This window comes from Mus caroli, unplaced genomic scaffold (genome assembly GCF_978045245.1).
Source record: "Mus caroli unplaced genomic scaffold, Mus_caroli_1 scaffold_9, whole genome shotgun sequence".
NCBI classification, from domain to species: Eukaryota; Metazoa; Chordata; class Mammalia; order Rodentia; family Muridae; genus Mus; species Mus caroli.
The window spans coordinates 80044785-80059450 of record NW_028227264.1 but is presented as its reverse complement, the minus strand read 5'-3'; the positions used below and the strand labels follow the sequence as shown (position 1 = coordinate 80059450).

General features: G+C 56.2%; 2 protein-coding genes across 7 annotated transcripts; one reads left to right on the top strand and one right to left on the bottom strand.

Moving 5' to 3' along the window:
• The first annotated feature begins 520 nt into the window (after positions 1–520).
• On the top strand, positions 521–2727 carry Mrpl54 (mitochondrial ribosomal protein L54). Its single transcript, XM_021175002.2, has 3 exons — positions 521–668; positions 1641–1797; positions 2447–2727. The coding sequence occupies exons 1-3, from the start codon at positions 551–553 to the stop codon at positions 2577–2579; spliced, it is 408 nt and encodes a 135-aa protein (XP_021030661.1). The 5' UTR covers positions 521–550; the 3' UTR covers positions 2580–2727.
• Positions 2728–3988: 1261 nt separating this feature from the next.
• On the bottom strand, positions 3989–14089 carry Matk (megakaryocyte-associated tyrosine kinase). 6 transcript variants are annotated; one of them, XM_021174246.3, is made up of 13 exons: positions 9110–9193; positions 8876–8935; positions 8132–8245; positions 7921–8036; positions 7613–7832; positions 7236–7329; positions 6442–6507; positions 5876–5975; positions 5703–5787; positions 5550–5623; positions 5262–5457; positions 4887–4973; positions 3989–4798 (listed from the first exon to the last, which is right to left on the bottom strand). In XM_021174246.3, the coding sequence occupies exons 1-13, from the start codon at positions 9176–9178 to the stop codon at positions 4559–4561; spliced, it is 1521 nt and encodes a 506-aa protein (XP_021029905.1). In that variant the 5' UTR covers positions 9179–9193; the 3' UTR covers positions 3989–4558. The 6 variants fall into 6 exon arrangements, with proteins under 6 accessions (XP_021029905.1, XP_029338844.1, XP_021029907.1 ...); XM_029482984.2 differs by having other exon boundaries at positions 3991–4798; positions 8132–8242; XM_021174248.3 differs by lacking the exon at positions 9110–9193 and adding an exon at positions 9840–10309 and having other exon boundaries at positions 3994–4798.
• Between the last annotated feature and the right edge of the window lie 577 nt (positions 14090–14666).

Genomic DNA, 14666 nt, shown 5'->3' with positions numbered 1-14666 from the left:
TCTCAGCTACCCATATGTTTAAGCCAAGATCTCATATAGCCAAGGGTGACCTCAAACTTGGCTGTGTAGGATAGAGCGACCCAAACTCCTGATTCTCCACATCACAACTGACTGTCCTAACTTTTAAGCTTTCAAAAATTCCACAAGAGATATAAGCATGACTTTGCTGTGACATTTAGAGTAAATAAAGATCTAAATATTTCATGTTGTTGTCGTCGTCGTCTGAGGCGGGGTTTTTTTGTGTAGCCTTGGCTGTCCTGAAAGTCAAGCAGTAGCCAAGGTTGACCTTGAACTCAGAGATCCTCCTACCTGTATCTCCAGAGTACTGGGATTAAAGGTGTGCCATCACCGCTTGGACTGGGGGGCAAGAATTTAATGAAATATTCTTTGAACGGTCGATAGCTACAGAAGTTAAAATTAGTCATTAGTCGGGCAATTTTTTTAAAAGACTACATTTCCCAGAAGGCCGTGGCGCCTCCAACGCCCTAAAGCGGCTCTGGAGCGCTGACGTAACACGGAAGCCTGCACGTGCGAGCGGCCGGCCAGCGTCATGGCGGCCGCCCATCTCCTCCGGGCTTCCCGGATGTGGGCCCGCTGGCATCCCCGGGCGCTCCCGGTCCCCGGAAGACCTGGAGGATTCTCTATCCGGGAATATGCTAAGAAGCCAGGTGAGTCGGCTCCGAAGGAACCAACGTGGTTACGGCCGGAGCGCTGCTGGGGAGGAGGGGTTCCGAGGATTAACTGCGCAGGCGCAGCGTTACGGAGGCCAAGCGGTGCGTAGTGAGGCCTGCGGGTGCGCCGCTAGCCTCTGCGCTCAGTGCGCAGGCGCGGCCCTTGCAGGACAGGGCGGGACCAGGCTGAGTGTCGCGCTCCAACTTTGAGTAAATCACCAAACATAACTAACATCAACTAAGTTATTGTCATTATTTTAATTTAAAAAGTAATGTGGGTGGGCAGGTTGGTTCAGTGTGCAAGGTGCTTGCCTGGAAATCCTGAGTTTGATCCCCAGGATCCACATAAGCAGGGAAGGAGATGACCAATCCCACACGCACTGTGACAGTGCACACACACACCCGTGAAAATCATTTAAAATTATTTAAAAATTACGCTTTGAGGCGAACGTGATGCCTTTAATCCCAGCAGAGAGGCAGAGTGATCTCTGTGAGTTCCAGGCCTGCCAGGAAGACCCCATCTCAAAAAAAATTTTTAGTGTTTTCTCTTTTGTGTTGTTCCAGGAGAGCTACATCATGACATACCCTGTCTTCAAAAATAAATAAGTAAAAATGTTCTTAGACTTGGTTTCATGCCAAGTTGGCCTAGAGTTACCGATCCATCTCTCCTCTCTTCTCAGAATTTTTTTTTTTCTTGGAGACAGGGTCTTATGACTTCCCAGCCTCAGTTCCAGAATGCTGGGATGCCAGGCATGTGCCACCATATCAACACCACTGAATGGAAGAGGGGTTGTGTAGTATGGGCTGGGCCTTCAGGGCCCACAGGAGTAGGACAGGTCTGTGCCATAACAAGGGACCCTGTTATGCATGGAGAGAGCTGGGGCTGTTGGTTGTTGGAGGCCACACAGAGGAGGGTTGAAGGAGGGCAAAGCTGGGCAGGCTGAAGTGACCTGTGCTCTCACTGTGCAGTTGGCAAGGGCGGCAAGGGTGGCATGGCCGCTGAGGCCCTGAAGGACCCCGAGGTGTGCACAGACCCCACTCAGCTCACCACACACGCCATGGGGGTCAACATCTACAAGGAGGGCCAGGATGTGGCCCTGAAGGCAGACTCTGAGTACCCCACATGGTGAGTATACCACACTGCTTCGGAATCCTGACTCCCAGCCTGCGGGAACATGGTGCTCCAGGATAGCCCCTGAGGCCTGCTGCACTCGTCTACCCTTGTCATGGGTGGTTCTGGATGCCAGTGAGTGCACAAGACCATATGTCCCCAAAGGCTGAAGGGGGCAGCGGGGCTCTGCTTCTTGACATTTATGACTGATCCCCAGCTACCCTTGTTCCAGGGACCCAGAGGGTTGGTCAACAGCACAAGTATCCCCTTCCCAGGGAAAGCTGGGAACCAGTTACCTGAGCAGGCAGATATGGTGGGCTACATTCTCAGGAGATTGGGAGAGGCAGCGGCAGTGGGATGCAGACTGGGCAATAAGTGTTTCCTGGGGAGGCCACATGGATCCAGGACCAAGTAGTAGAAGGTGTGCCTTGTGCAAAGATCCTGGGGAAGGACAGAGCCAATTCTCTGGCAGAGAAGAGGCCTATGTGGCTGGAACAAGAGACCAAGGGGCAGCGGGGCAGACGGGAAGCAGAGTGGGGATGGCCAGGTCCCTTAGGCTCAGTCTCTGACACTGAGAACCAGGACTGGGTGTAGAGGCCCACCTGGACCCCACCCACGCCCTGGAGCTACAGGATGTCCATGCTGCCCTGCCTCTCACCCTCAGGCTGTTCCAGGTGAACTTGGGTCCCCCCAAAAAGCTAGAGGAACTAGAACCAGAGTCCCGAGAGTACTGGCGACTACTTCGCAAACAGAATATCTGGCGTCACAACCGGCTGAGCAAGAACAAGAAGCTGTAGTGTGATGATGGGCATCTCACGGGAGACTGCCTGGGACCCTGGCCAGCCAGAGCGGGGAGAGAACTGAGTCCTCTGACCTTCACCTGCTTGTCATGCCGTGCAGGTCATGCACACGCGAAATAAACAAATACCAAAGGGACCTACAGCAGCCACGCACATGTGTGTCATGCCCTGTGATGCCAGACCTGGGAGGGCCCTAGCCTCTGCTCCAAGGCTGGGCCTGGCCTGATCCTCAAGGCCTTCAGGCAAGGCTAGGTCCAGGTACTTCAACAATGAGGCCTGTGACTTGGTATGCTCACGGGCCCTCTGGGTGGGTTGTGCTTGTGCAGAGAGGTGGCGCCAGCCCCAGCCAGCTGTGTCTCGCCCTCACTAAAGGGAGCTGGGACAGGACTGCCATTCCCTTCTGGCTAGGATGTGGGTGCAGCTCACTTGCCGCTCATTGGACCTCAGGGCTGCACCCTGTCTTTGCCACCTGGACAAGTGACCTGAGCTCATCCCGTCTCCCTGGGGTCCAGCTGGACCGAGAGAATGGGTCATGTACATGTGAAGGTGGCAGGTATGCCTCCCTTGCCAGGGCTTTGGGTGGACCTGGCAACCCCTGTGCCTCACTGAAGGGATCTGAGGCTCCATCCACACAGCAGTCTGTGAAGCCCTTTTGGCACCAGCCTTCATGATGCTGTCCCAGCAGGCAGAGAGGCAAGGATGTGTCCATCTTAATCCAAATGCCCGTGTGTCTCTCCAAGATGTGTTGAAGTTAGAACAGAGCCTGTCACCTGATGTCCCTCACCTGCCTCCCAGTCCCAGTCCCAGCTGCAGCCTGGCCTGGCCTGGCCTGGGACTTAGCACAAGCTGTCCTCTGACTGGACCACCAATGTCTCTTCCTCCTCCTCCTGCTGACACGGCAGCCTCAGCCCATCCCACTGACATTCTAAGGCTCTCCTGTGGTCTTGCACCTCCGTGAAGCTCACCACTGAGTGTGTCTCCTTCAGTGCTCCGTCCCAGCACCCAGTGTGGCCATGTGCCACACCTACAGATGGCTGATGAGGGCTGATTGGTGGGCAGGTGGGTGTGTCCGTGGTGGGTGAGTGTTTAGATGGGGGGGGGGGGAGGCTGTATGGTTGGAAGGGTGGCTTGCAGAGTGGATGAGGATCGGATGGGTGGGTGGGATCACAGAGAGATGGATGTGTGTGGCTGGGTGTGTTGGAGTGAGTGTGCATGTGTGGCAGGTGGGCTGGGAGGGCAGACAGCGTCCAGGCTGCTGTGCTCAAGGTGTCCTTGTCAGCTTTGACTCCCAGCCTGGCTCTACTTTGGTATCTTGGCTTCCATGGAAGAAAACCACCTTGACCTTGGAGTCAGGAAGTGTGGGTCCCCTCTGCAAGAGATCTGCTGTCCTGGCATCTCTGTCCCTTCTGTGACATTTTGTACATTCACTGGCACCCGGAGATGGGATGTAACCGGAATGCCCCAGCCTGGTGCCCCTCACACTTCGGAGTGACCCTTTAGGCTAGCTTTTATAGCAACTCCATAAACAGGCAGAGTGGCTCAGGATCCCTCCCCAGCGGGTGACACAGCTGTGTGGCAGGCGGCAGGGCCCTGGGGACCGATGGCAAGTGGATCTCTAGCCTGGCTGTTCCCCAGGTGCCTTGGCCCCACAGGCTGGTGAGGCAGATGCTAGGGGAAAAGTCAGGCCTGTGGTCTGCCCATGCAGAGAGAGTGGGCAGGGACTTTGGGTGACATCACGGACACCAACATTCAGGGCTGCTCAGAGGTTCATGTGGGCAGGACATGGTCACCACAGCTGGCTGAATGTGTCTGCTCACTCAGGACAGCCGGTGGAGGACACACAGGCATCAGACAGTTGTACAAAATCCTTCCAAATGCTCTTTATGGGGTGTCCCAGGTATGGGGGTCTCGGGCTGCAGAGCTCTTCCTGGCTCTGTGACCCTGCATCTGTGTCCTCTTGCTTTCTGCTTCAGGGGTCAGGGGTCCTGGCTCCGTGTGGGAGCTGAGCCCTCAGCCTCCTGTCCCCCAGCGGGGGCCGAGACACCCACACTGCGGAGCTCACGGCCCAGCTTCTCCACTATTTTGCGGAAGGGTGGTCGGCGCGCGGGCTCTGCCTCCCAGCAGCTGCCCATGAGGGTGTGCACAGAGCCTGGGCAGCCATCGGGGGGCTCCATGCGGTAACCCTTCTCCACAGCCTCTGAAACCTCCTTTAGCGACTGTGGACACAGGGGTGCAGCGTGGGTGGAGGGCAGTCAGTGACACAGGATACACAGGCTGCCCCTCCCTCCCCAGGGTGCTGCTCACCATCTTGGGGTATGGGGCTCTTCCATAAGAGAAGACTTCCCACAACAGCACCCCAAAACTCCAGACATCTGACTTGCTGGAGAACCGCTGTTGGGGCAGAGGTCAGGGTGAGGAGAGCCCCTTTGGCTTCCCTGGACACAATCCCAGGCTACTCTCCTCTGTCCTAAGCCCAGGCCTGCTTCAGAGATGGGGAATCAGGCTGAGGGAAGCTCTAGGAGGAATGTTGTAGGCCCAGGGCTTACTAGAGAGGCAACCATTTCCCCTTGAAGCTCAGAGAGGTTGAGGGGTGCACATAGTGTCACAGAGCATAATCAAGAACATCAAGCGCCCTCTGAGGAACCCCATAGTCCCAGAGAGAGGTAGAAGGATGCTCACCCCATTTTTGAGAGCCTCAGGTGCCGTCCACTTGACTGGCAGCCGGCTTGAGTCCAGCCCCTTGCGCTCTGCTTTGGCTAAGCCAAAGTCACTGACCTTGGCCACCAAATCCTCAGAGACCAGGATGTTCCGAGCAGCCAGGTCCCGGTGCACCAGCTTCTTGCTCTCCAGGTACTCCATGCCTTCAGCAACGTGACTAGAGACAGACAAGGCCGGCTCACCCTGGAGTCAGGCCTCAGTTTCCCCTTCCACTTTGGGACCTACCTTCCTGGACGGAATGTCACTTACAGAGCAAACTGCAGAAGCTGAGAGGTGCTCACAAGAGCACGGCCCCGCGTGCGCAGGAAGTTCACCAGGTTGCCCTGTTTAAGGGGAGGGACTTGGGGGTCTCCAGGCTGTTGGGCCACCCTTTCCTGTCCACCCACCCACCACCCTGCACACCTTGCTCACGTGCTCCATGACAATGTACAAGCCGTGGTGCAGGATCACACCCAGGAGTCGCACTAGGTTCCTGTGCTGCAGCTTCCTGGGGGTGCAGGGATGCAGAGGGGAACATGAAGTGAGTATACACCTGCGACACCAGCCCTGGGACCTGGCCCTACCCCAACACTCACGTCATCACAGCCGTCTCATCCAGGAAGGCCTGGGCTGTCACATCACACTTGATATTCTTCACAGCCACCTTCTGTCCCAGGTACTCACCCTGTAGGACAGCTGTGGAGGAGGACAGAGGTCAGGATCCACCAGCAAGGCAGACAGACAGACCTGCTGACCACCCTGTCTGGAATCCCCCAGTGAGGGCCTGGGGGCATGGCCTGGGCAGAGAGTTGGAAATACATTCAGGAGGCCTTGCTCCATCCCCCAGGCCCTGAATGAGGAAAATAATAATAATTCATGCAAATACGATGGCTGTCTCATTATTCAGAATCCAAATTTCTGTTCCATGAAGGAGCCCACAGGTGCTGCCCATGTTTGCATAATTTCCGGCTGGCGCGACTGAGACATGCGTGCAGTCTACTGTCCTCTGACCCAAGCCCCAGAACAAAGCACACAGGGAAGGTTTTCTGAGTAGAGGATCCTGGGAGGTGAGGGTGTGGCTACTTCCCAGACAGCCCACACCTGTCCTGCACTGTCCAGTTGAGAGGTCAGTTCTCAACTGCCTGCTGTGTCCCCTCCTCACCTCCAAACTCCCCCTCTCCAATCTGTGCTCCCAGAGTCAGATGCTGCAGGTCGAGTAGCCAGCCAGCTGCAGAGACAAAGAGAGCCACTGAGAGGTAGGCAGGAGCACCTCCTGCCTGTCCCACCCAACTTGCATTCAGTGAGACTCAGAGAGCTAACATCCCTACAGCTGGGCACACCTGAGCATGTGCCTGCCCAAGCAGCTGCCCTAAGGCTGCATGAAGGACACCCCACTCCTGGTACCATTTACAGTCCTGCAAGCCACAGCCATCCCAGCCTTCATCAGAATACAGTCCCCCCTAGGTTCCCTAGACTTGAGCCATGGCTCCAGGACCTCCCTCTAGGGACAAGGAGGATGGCTGCCCCTGTGGACCACCATGCCTCTGGGAGGACCTTCCCCTTGCTGACCCACACAGAACAAAAGGCACAGAAATACAGAGAGGTTTGCACAGGTTCTGGAATCTTCCAGGGCTGTAGTCTCCGTAATCTTGTACTCTGCACAGACCTGCAGTTGCCTCTGAAAGCCCTCCCTCCCGCCCCCAAAAGACCTCTAACCCCCACCCTACCGCCACTCTGAAGATTCAAGCAGGACAGACACCTCTCCACTGCGATTTTTGTCTCTGGGATTCCATAGCCCCCACTGGATAAGTGTGACAGGGTTGGAAGATGCAGGGGCTTAACCAAGCCAAGGCTGAGGTATGAGGGTGAGCAATGAAATTAGGGGTGTGAGTCTGGGAGGTAGGAGTCTGCCTGGTGCGCACGAGGATGCTCCCTTCTGCAGTACAGCTTTCATACCCTTGGCGAGCTCCTCCTCTGCGGACTTTGCGCCCTGTTTCCTCCTTGGCTTCACCAGCTTGGTGCAGATGGCCCCCTTGTCCTTGGTGTAGTGCTGTGGAGGCCGCCGGCCGTGAGCCTCTGCCCCGCAGGACCGCTCCCACCATCCCACCCCAAGTCTCAATGAGGTTGCCAGACTCCTCCTCTAAGTGCCAGGCTAAGGTGATCGGGTTTCTATGGCAACAGTGGGGGGGTGTAGAATGGAAACTGAGGGGTGGTTGGTGTGAACATAGAGCTCCCTGGGGAGGTGACCCCAGTTCTAGAGAAAGAAATGACAGTTCCTGGGGCCACCATCAATATTTCCATCCCTCCTTCCCCAGCCTTGCCCCACACGTCACCTCCACCATGTCCATCAGGTTACAGAAACACACGGCCTCATCGATGGTGAGGTGCCCGTCTCGATGCAAAACACGGTAGTGGATGACGTCACGGCCGAAACTGACACACAAGACATAGTCTCCAGGGTGACGAGCTGATTCCCTCACAAGGAACAGCCCGTCCTCGGGTGGCTGCAGCTGTTGTATGGCTTCCTGGCCGGAGATCTTGCCATGAAACCATCTGTGGGGATGTGTGTGGAGAGGGGGCTGTGTAAGGCAGGGGTAGAGGGGGCTGGGCCTCTCACACCACCCCCCAGGGTGCCACTCACGGCATGAGGCTGAGCTTGGGGTCTGTGGAGAGGGCCTCCCGCTGTCGCAGAGCAGCGGCCGCCAGCAGCCCTTCCTGCCCACTGCCGTGGTGTTTGGCTCGGTACCAGCTCTTGTCCTGTACAGGAAGGGAACAGATGTGGGGAAGGAGCTGGTGGGTGTCGGCCCTGGCACCCCCAAGGCACACCACCTACCCTCTAGCTCCCCTCTCACCTCACAGGCCTCCAAGATGGTCACCATGTCACCCTTTCGAAAGGCTAGCTCACCGGGCTTGGGGCGAGAGTTCTCACACTTGGTCATGCATTGAGTCCCAGGGGCCCAGCGCTGCTGGGAAGGAGACAGAGGCAGGGGGATGTCAGGGACCGACCACAGAGACAAGTGGGAATTGGGAGGGACAGAGAGACCTGAGAGAAAGCTGGGGCTGGTGAGGATAAAAGACAGGACAAGGGAATAGTGAAGACACAGGCCTGTAGCCTAGCTCTCAGAAAGCTGAGGCAAGAGGACTCCAAACCAGCCAAAGGCCAGCCTGGGCTACAGTGAGACTTTGTCTCAAAAATTAAAAGATGATGATGCCAGGCGTGCTGGCCAACACTTGTAATCCCAGAACTCAGGGCAGGGGTGGGGGTAGCAGAGGAAAGTGGATCTCTGAGTTTGAGGCTAGCCTGGAGACTCTCAGGTCCCAAGCCAGGCATACCTACACACTGAGACCCTGTCTCAAGAGTAAATTAAAATAAAGAATAGAGGTCTGGGGATAATGTCTAATACAGAAAAGAAGGGGGGAGGGAAACAGAGTCACAGAGAGAGGCAGAATTATAGTCACATGAGGCCAGTATGGTGGGGGGAGAGGGTCCTTGGGGACTGTTAGGTGTGGGTGCTTGCTCGAGTGGGGAGGGGCATGTTCTCCCCCCCAAAGGGGACAGTTGAAAAAGGTTTGGTGACTCAGGGCCTCACACTCACCGTTGGCATCCTAGCTGCAGCAGGCGCGGGGTGCCAAGCTCCGAAGAATCTAGGGCTCACCTGTGAAGGGAGGCAGTGTCATGCTGGGAGTGTCCCCAGGTCCAGCTCTTTCCTCAGGGTCTGGCCTGGTGGCAGCAGCAGCCAGGAAGCAAAGCGCCTCCCTCAAATCATCCCTTGGATGGCTTAGGTGTGGAGCCCCTCTGCAGCCCTTGGCTTTAGGGACGTGGTCAGTACCCGAGGCAGGTCCCTAGATTCCCAGCCTTCAAAGGCCAGCCAGGAGACCCGGGAGCTTCGCCTTGCCATTGCTCGGGAAGGGAAACTGAGGCCCAGAGTCAGGAGTGGAGTGATCTGGCCCAGGTGGCAGCCAGGGCTGTGTGTGAGGAAGAACTGGGCCTGTGGCTTCCTCTTTCCTGGGCGTGGGCAGAGGAGGCTGTGGGCAGGGGCCGTGACTCAAGGTCATTCCTGGGAATCTGACCCTAAGCGGAACCTGGGGAGACCAGGCTCCCGTACAGCTCCTGGCTCCTCGGGTCGCAAGGGGTCACCAAAGAAGCATCTTGAGAGGACCCACCCCATCCCAGCGCAGGCACTGTAGGATCCCCGGCTGGTGGCTGGCAGGGGGGCAGGGCGGGGAGGTTGGGGTGCGCTCCTGGTCTCAGACTCAGTGCGGTTTGCACGGCAGCCACGCAGGCGGAGGCGCACGTGCATCTGGGCACAGGTGCCACCAGCCACCCCCGTGTGTGCGACACGGGCGCCAGTGAGCCGCGTGCACCTGTGCTCGTGCCTGTGCCTGCGGTGCACAAGGGCCCTGCAGTGACCACCGGGACTCGCGCACTCAGAGACTTGCACGCCGCACCCAGAAAAAAAAACCAAAATAAAACAAAAACCAGCCCGTTACACCCGACGCCCCCGGGTCCAGGACCGTTTCGAGGGTGGTGTCCCCCTCCACCCACGCACACACGCTCACCTGCTTAGGGCGCGACCCTCGGAGGGTCCCTGCCAGCGGGTCGAGCACCCAGTGGCTCAACTCGGAGCAACTTGCAAGGCTTCCTCATTTTGGGGCAAGGATGGAGGGGACCCGGCTCGGAGCCCCCGCGGGTCCTAGCGCCGGTCTCACTAAGACCGCGCTGCCACCTCCTCCCGCTGCGCCTCCCACTCCGTCCGTCCGGGCGGAGTGCTGAGTACCAAGTGCAGGGTGCTCTGGGGTCCCCGCTGAATCCTAGCCTTCCTTCCTCCACCCTGGGAAAGCTGGGAGCGCAGAATGGCTCGGGCACGCGCAGGTGCTAGGAGTAGGAAGGAGGTCCCTGTCCGGGAAGGAGACCAAGGCAAGCTGCAGTCCTGCCTGGTCTGCCTGTACTTTCAGACATGCCAGCTGTGGAGCACTCAAACATCCTCCCAGCCCTCGAGAGGCAGAAGCAGTAGGATCTCTGTGAGTTGGAACCCTGCCTGGGCTAAAATAGAGAGCTACATAGTGAGAACTTGCCTCAAAAAAAAAAAAAAAAAAAAAAAGAGCAAATAAAACCCAATTAAGTAATTAAGCACAAGTTTGGGCAGAGGTGCCTAGAAGCACCCTGGTGGACATGACACTGCCAGAAGCCACAGCCGTTAATCACAAGTCCCCAGGCAGATGCAGGTACCCACTGAGGAGTCCTTGGCCAGGGAGGCCCAGAGACTTGGAATAAAGGCAGCCCAAAGTTCCACTTTTCTCAGACCCTATTGCTGATGACCATGACTGAGTCACAGGCTCTCTCCCTCCTGTCACCATCAGCCACCACCCACACTGCTGACAGATGCCCCTGCTTTCTGACTCGCTCTGGCACGGGCCTAGCATGACCTCCTCCAGTTGTCTTACTAGTGGACTTTGTACAGATGTTTATTCTAGTACCTACAGTTAGCAAAGATCCAAAAGTGGGGACTGGGACTGGGGCTCAGTGGGTGACACACTGTGGTGTCACAGGCCTGTCACCTCAGCACTGGAGAGGCAGAAGCAGAAGTATCAGGAGTTAAGGTTATCCTCAGCTACATAGTCAATTTAAGGCCAGCCTGGGCTACCTGAGAAGTATATGTGTTGAAACGGCACTGGCCCTTGGGGTTGAAGGACACAGCCTGAAATCCAAGCCTTGGGAGAGGCTGAGGCAGGAGCATGAGAAGATCAGGGTACAGAGGACATTTCCTTGCTTTTGTTTTTGTTTTTTTTTTTTTGTTTTTGTTTTTTTTTTTTAAAGATTTATTTATTTATTATATGTAAAGTACACTGTAGCTGTCTTCAGACACTCCAGAAGAGGGTGCCAGATCTCGTTACGGATGGTTGTGAGCCACCATGTGGTTGCTGGGATTTGAACTCTGGACCTTCGGAAGAGCAGTCGGGTGCTCTTACCCACTGAGCCATCTCACCAGCCCTTGTTTTTGTTTTTGTTTGAGACAGGGTTTCTCTGTGCAGCCTTGGCTGTCCTGGAACTCACTGTAGAGCAGGCTGGCCTTGAACTCAGAGATCCGCCTGTCTCTGCCTCCCAAGTGCTGGGATTAAAGGCGTGCACCACCACTGCCCGGCTCAGAGGACATTTCCTATAACAAACACCATAAAGTGTCTCTGTGCTCTCTGGTCTCCAAGGAGCTGAGTGAGGCATCTGGGATGTGGCTCCCTCCTTACTGGGGCCCATGTGGCTATTGCTCCAGGGCTGCTAAGGACCCATCTTTGTTGGCAAGCCATTACAGCTGAAATAGAAGTGCCAAACCACAGAATGAAGAGAGGAAACCACTGCTGGCCACAGCCTGTCCCTTCTAGACACTTGATGTGGGTGGGACAAGAGAGTGTTAAGGGATGTTTATAGGAGGCTGGGGCCAGGCACACCGGGCACAGCACTCACCTGGTGTGCACAAAGCCCCAGCACCTTTCCAGCAACGGGGAGACTGGGGTAGGGGATCAGGACTTCAAGGTCAGCCTCAGCAGCCTGGGGTGACCTGGGCTGTGTGACTCTTCTGTCTCAAAGGAAGGAATATAAGATGCCCCAACACTTAGCTTTAAGACAATTTCACTCATAGCCCATGCTAGCCTCAAACTCATCATGCTCTGCCTCCAGCATCCCCGGTGCTGCTGGGATGACAGTTGTGCTGCCACATCCAGTCCTCCTGACAGATGTTTAAAGTCAGAACCTTCAGAGGTGTCAAGGAACCCTTTGCTTCCTTGTGCAGGGAGCACTCTTTGTGTTCACTTTGCAGATGGGGAAACTGAGGCTCCAAGACTCACTGCTATCAAGACACTGGGGACACCTAAGCGTCTCAGTTTCCATGGAGTTTGTTTCAGCCTGCATCACGGCCAGATCTGCCTGCCCCAATTAGTATGCCTTTAAATTTAGCTCTGCGTGGTGCTTCTCATGTAAGGGGGACTCCGGGATTCAGGGAAGGACAAGGCTTCCTGTGGGAAAAATTCCCCTCTCTCTGACATCCAGTTGCAGTCGGCCCTCCACCCTCCTTTTCTATTTGTTTGAAACAGCATCTCACTGCGTTGCCTAGGCTAGCCTAGGACTCCTGGTCATAGTATACAAAACGCCCAAGGACAGGGCAATAGAAGTCAGCTTTAAGTCATGTCTGCCATACAAAACAGGGATCGAAGTCCACCTGTACCCACTCACTGAATGTGAAAAGCAGGACACGGAAAGAGTCAGAAGGTGGGGCTACCCCTCACAAGGTGATGAGAGGACCCATGCACAAGGGTGGGCCTCAGATTCACACACTCACACACTAAGATGCACATTGTAAAATGCCACTGGCAGCCAGGCGTGGTGGCACACGCCTTTAATCCCAGCACTTGGGAGGCAGAGGCAGGCGGATTTCTGAGTTCGAGGCCAGCCTGGGCTACAGAGTGAGTTCCGGACAGCCACGACTACACAGAGAAACCCTGTCTCGAAAAGCCAAAAAAAAAAAAAAAAAAAAAAATGCCACTGGCAAATAGACTTTAGCAGCCCCTCCCTGTTTCTGAATTTTCTTTTTTTATAGTAAGAAAAACCTAGACCTGTATAATTTTTTGTTTGTTTTGGCATAGGGCTTCTGTCTGTAGACCAGGGTGTCCTTGAACTCAGGGATCCTCCTGCCCCTGGCTCTAAGATTTAACAAAATGCCTCTGACATAAAAGTCACCATTTCGACCCTCTTCAGTTCTGCAGTATGGAGCTCGCTCACCCTCACAGTACAGCAACACTGTCTGTCTGGAGATACCTCAGTCTCCACAACTACGGCTCTGTCCCACACTAACTCCATCTCCTCCCCTGCCCTGGGCCCTCACTGGCCCACTTGTGTCTCTGTAGGTCTGACTCAGACCCTGTGGAGTATGGCCCATGTCACTGGGCATCGTGTCCTCAAGGGTCATCTGCCTTGGTGCAGCAGTCACGGTGTTCTTCGTGGGTGTATAATATTCTAGCTCGTGGCTGGACCACACCATGTATACCCATTCGTCCCTTGGAGAAGTCTTTCCTGTCTCCTTGGCCAGAGAAGATCACGCAACATCTTTTCAAAATGTCAGTGAACATGGGGTGAGGGAGCCTGGGATTGCGGGGGGAGTGGGCTGCAATCGCCCTCCTAAGGAACACCAGTCCTCTGGCTGGCTCTTACTTCAAGCCAAGGTGTTCATTGCCTTTCCTGAGATCAGCAGTGACCTTGCACAAGCTGTTTTTCCGGACCCCTCCTGCCTGGGCTAAGGCCCCGCCCACACCCCCCATGCGTCATCCGCACCCACTCACCTTGTCTCCTAGCAACGCTCCCCTGCATCCGCAGCCTGGGTCCAGCCTTTAGCACCCTGGCGGTCAGACCGATTTCCTGCCTTATCTTGGGTCCAGTTCTGTGCTTTGGCCTCAGTTGGCCTGCACAGGGTCCCCTGCCCCGTGGGGACCGGACTTGGGGTGGGGGTGGGGGGTCAGATGCTGCGGCTCTTTGCGGCTTCAGAGAGCTGCGCGGCCCAGACGGGACTCCATCTGGACCCAACTCCAAGCTCACAAAATGATGGATGTTGCTGTCTAGTCGCAGAAGCTTCGTGGTTTGGGGTTGCTAGGCGGGTCCGACTTAACTCTTTGTCACCTGGTATGGACTCATCTGCCTTCCCAAGTAGACGCGGGTGGGCTTGGTGGAGAGGTTCAGTGCAGAGCAGAGCGCAGAGCAGGGTGGGGATCCGGGGACGTGGTGCTTTCCCGTTGTCCCTGAGCCAGGCCACCAAGGTCTGGGCTTACGTCCGTGCCCCCCTCCCCCATGAGCTCTTCCAACTGTGAAGCATTGTCCCCCATAACCAGCCACAGAGACAAGGGCGCAGGGCGCCGCCAGGAGTTTGGTTACTTATGTGTACTTGACTCAGCTAGACCCAGCGTCAGGCGGACATCTCCAGTCTGTGGTGGCCCTAGTGCCCCGCATGGCAGGAGTGGGTAGCGGGCGAGGAGAAGTCCGGGGCTAGGAGCACCCAGGGAGGAGGGCACTGGTCTTCGCGGGCGGGTTTGAGGGTGGTTGAACCAAGGAGCCGCAGAAGAGGGCGGCTCCGGTGGAGACCGTGCTTAGATTCGGTGTTTCACCAGGAGTGTGTGTGTGTGGGGGGGAGGCGCTGCTAAGGAAAAGGAGAGGGAAACTGGAAGGCAGTTCTGGGACCCGCGAGTCTCCTACATTCCTCCAGGAAGCCAGAGTAGAGTATTCCATCAGGACCTGACCCGGGTCTGGGTTCTACTCGTGAGGGGGTCGGCACAGTGGCAGTCACAAGGATGGTCTGCCCCTGGAGCTCCGCCCACACTCACAATGCAGCCTGGTGTTGGGAGGCTGAG